Source organism: Chenopodium quinoa, unplaced genomic scaffold (assembly GCF_001683475.1).
Source record: "Chenopodium quinoa cultivar QQ74 unplaced genomic scaffold, ASM168347v1, whole genome shotgun sequence".
Taxonomy (NCBI): domain Eukaryota; kingdom Viridiplantae; phylum Streptophyta; class Magnoliopsida; order Caryophyllales; family Amaranthaceae; genus Chenopodium; species Chenopodium quinoa.
The window spans coordinates 2,285,508-2,288,344 of record NW_018742720.1 but is presented as its reverse complement, the minus strand read 5'-3'; the positions used below and the strand labels follow the sequence as shown (position 1 = coordinate 2,288,344).

Below are 2,837 nucleotides of genomic sequence, written 5' to 3'. Positions count from 1 at the left end.
CCTAAATAAGGAACCCTTGAATAAGTAACCAGAGCCACAGGCTGTGGCCAGCCACACAGAAAATGCACTTAATATTTTATACTTCATATAATCGTGTTTAGATCTTAATTATTAGACCTGATTGAATTTGAACTTATCAACTCTTAAGTGATATGCTATCATGTTTGAATATATCTGAACTTATTAGCCAAGCTAGCTTATGAGTGCACTTGTGTAATTCACAAATGCAGGTGAGGGTTCGTTGTAGAAAGGTAAATAACAATGTTGGATCAAGTATATGACGAGATAGCAATTTCAATGGAAGAAAAGGTGAACTCCTTATCAAATGGTTATTCCAGCAAGTGTTGCATTAATAAGATTCCAGCCTTTATTCGAAAGGGAAGTGAAGAGTGTTATCAACCTTCAGTTGTGTCAATTGGTCCCATCTACTACGATCATCCATCTCTTAAAACGATCCAAGACCTGAAATGGATTTACTTGAAAAACTTCCTACAACATCCCTCAAATGATAATCCTAGTTTGAAGGATTATACCAAATTTGTGAGAGACCATGAAAGCGCAATCTATGAGTGTTTTGACCTACATAATGTAGGAGGCAAGCACGACAACAATGTCGAAGTAACAGTGCATGATCCTTACCGGAAATGTTATGAACAACATATAGTAGAACAAATCCGTCCTGATAAATTTATCGAAATGATGGTGCTTGATGCTGCATTCATCGTTTACTTATTCATAAGTAATAGCGATTTGGACTCAAGTACAATCTCCATACCAAAGAGCCAACAAGGACTAGTGCCTTACCTGGTTAAAGATTTGTTTCTACTAGAGAACCAACTTCCTTTTTTTGTTATCCAAGGTTTCTTTGACATAGCATTTGGTAATCCCAACGATCCACCTAGTAAATTTATTCACATTATTCTTAATAACCTTATTAGCATTACTAGTTTCCCAGGATATAAGGTTATGAAGAGAGTTGTTGATAATAAGGAAATTATTGATGCATCAACTACAATGCATTTATTGGATCTTTTGAGGAAGTGTTGCTGCTTACATTCAAACTTATCGCCAATAAATCGAGAAAGCCGAAAAGATAAATGTTATCCAAGGACAGCCAAGAAACTAAGCGACAATGGAGTAAAATTTGAGGTACGCGAAAGTGAGTGTCCATTGCACATCACATTTAAGAAGGGGAAGTTGATGATTCCAGAATTTGTTCTAGATACTGACACTGAACCTTATTTGCGGAACCTCCTATACTTTGAAAAATGTCATTATTCCGAGGAAGATTACATCAATGATAATTTGTTATTCTTGGATAAATTGATTGACACCATAGAAGACGTGGAAGTACTACAAGAAGCGGGAATTCTCTTAAATCATCTTGGCAGTGACGAAGATGCAATCAAATTTTTCAATAATGTCCCCAGAAACACTACTGTAGGAAGCCATTTTCATTACTCACAAGTTAGTAAAGATGCAAATGAATATGCTTCCGATTGTTGGAATCAATCCAAGGCTATTTTAAGGAACAAATACTTCCACCATCCATGGGCAATTATATCTGTCATTGCTGCAATCATACTTTTTATTCTTAGTCTCTTACAAACTATTAGTGGTTTCACCAAGTAAAAATCTTGCTCTATCCATCTTGTAATAAATCTTTTTTTTTTGTTGGCTGTAAAATGTACTATATTAGTGTCACTTTCATTATATAAACTCCATATACATATTGTGTACGGTTTGAATGTGATTTTTAAATGAAGATATAAGAAGTTGTAACTACTATGGTAGTTAGTGGAAGATAATACACTACAAGAAAAAATGCAAATACTATGGCTAAAAAACCATCCGTAAAAGCACCAAACGGTTGGAAAAACGAACAAAAATACATTTAGAAAAAGTCATAAAGATTAATATTTTGTAAACCAGTTTTGATAAGATAAAATCTCTCAAAGATCTTTTCTATAAATTAAAACTTATCTTTACTAAAATTTTGATTTTACTTAGCTTCTCAAGCTTTATCATGTTTCTAATTGATCTCATGCATAATTAACAAACATCAGCGCATTTCTAGTGCGGCTGGTCGTACGGTGCGGCAAGGTGTCATATCAGTAACTCTTCTAGTAACCCCTCAAGTAACCCCACTAAAGTAAGCCCCCCAGACAAAGTAACCCCTTACCAAGTAACCCCTGACTAACCCCAAGTAACCCCTAACCGACCTAGTAACCCCTAACCTAGTAACCCCAAGTAACCCCTAACAGACCTAATAACCCCTAGTAACCCCTAACCGACCTAGTAACCCTTAGTAACCCACCACTTAGTAACCCCGACCTAGTAACCTCTAACCAACCTAGTAACCCCTAGTAGCCCCCGACTTAGTAACCATTAACCCAAACCCAAACCCACCGTAACCACCACCAACACCAACCTTTCTCAACCGCCGTCCTCAAAACCTTAAATTCCACCACACCACCACCAACTCCCGTACCACTAACAACCATTAAAATTATTTTTAAAAAAAATTAAATCGAACAAATACCTCAAAATAAATATTGGCTTCGAATTTCACTTGAAATATGGCTAAAAAGGCCAAATTTAGTCATAAAAACTCTAGATCTAGAGTTTTCATGTCTGAATTTGGCCTTAAAACCTCTAGCTTGTATTTCGGCAACGGAGTACGTGGAGTTTCTTTACCCCCTACCACTGCTGCTCCATTTAACTTGATTAATTGAGTGGGGTAACTAGAGAAGATGAAAATAGGAGAGAGAAAGAGGAGATAGGAGAGAGAAAGAGGAGAAAGGAGAGATAGAAGAGGGTTCATGAAAAGAGTGTGT

The 2,837-nt window shown here is 36.4% G+C and overlaps 1 protein-coding gene across 1 annotated transcript; it reads left to right on the top strand.

Annotated features, from left to right (window-relative positions):
- The first annotated feature begins 261 nt into the window (after window positions 1–261).
- On the top strand, window positions 262–1,632 carry LOC110722985 (UPF0481 protein At3g47200-like). The gene has a single exon (XM_021902256.1). It carries the CDS (start codon window positions 262–264, stop codon window positions 1,630–1,632), a length of 1,371 nt encoding a protein of 456 aa, XP_021757948.1.
- The last annotated feature ends 1,205 nt before the right edge of the window (window positions 1,633–2,837 follow it).

Excerpts from the sequence above, each read along its gene's own strand:
- LOC110722985 (XM_021902256.1), top strand. The coding sequence starts at position 262 with ATGTTGGATCAAGTATATGACGAGATAGCAATTTCAATGGAAGAAAAG.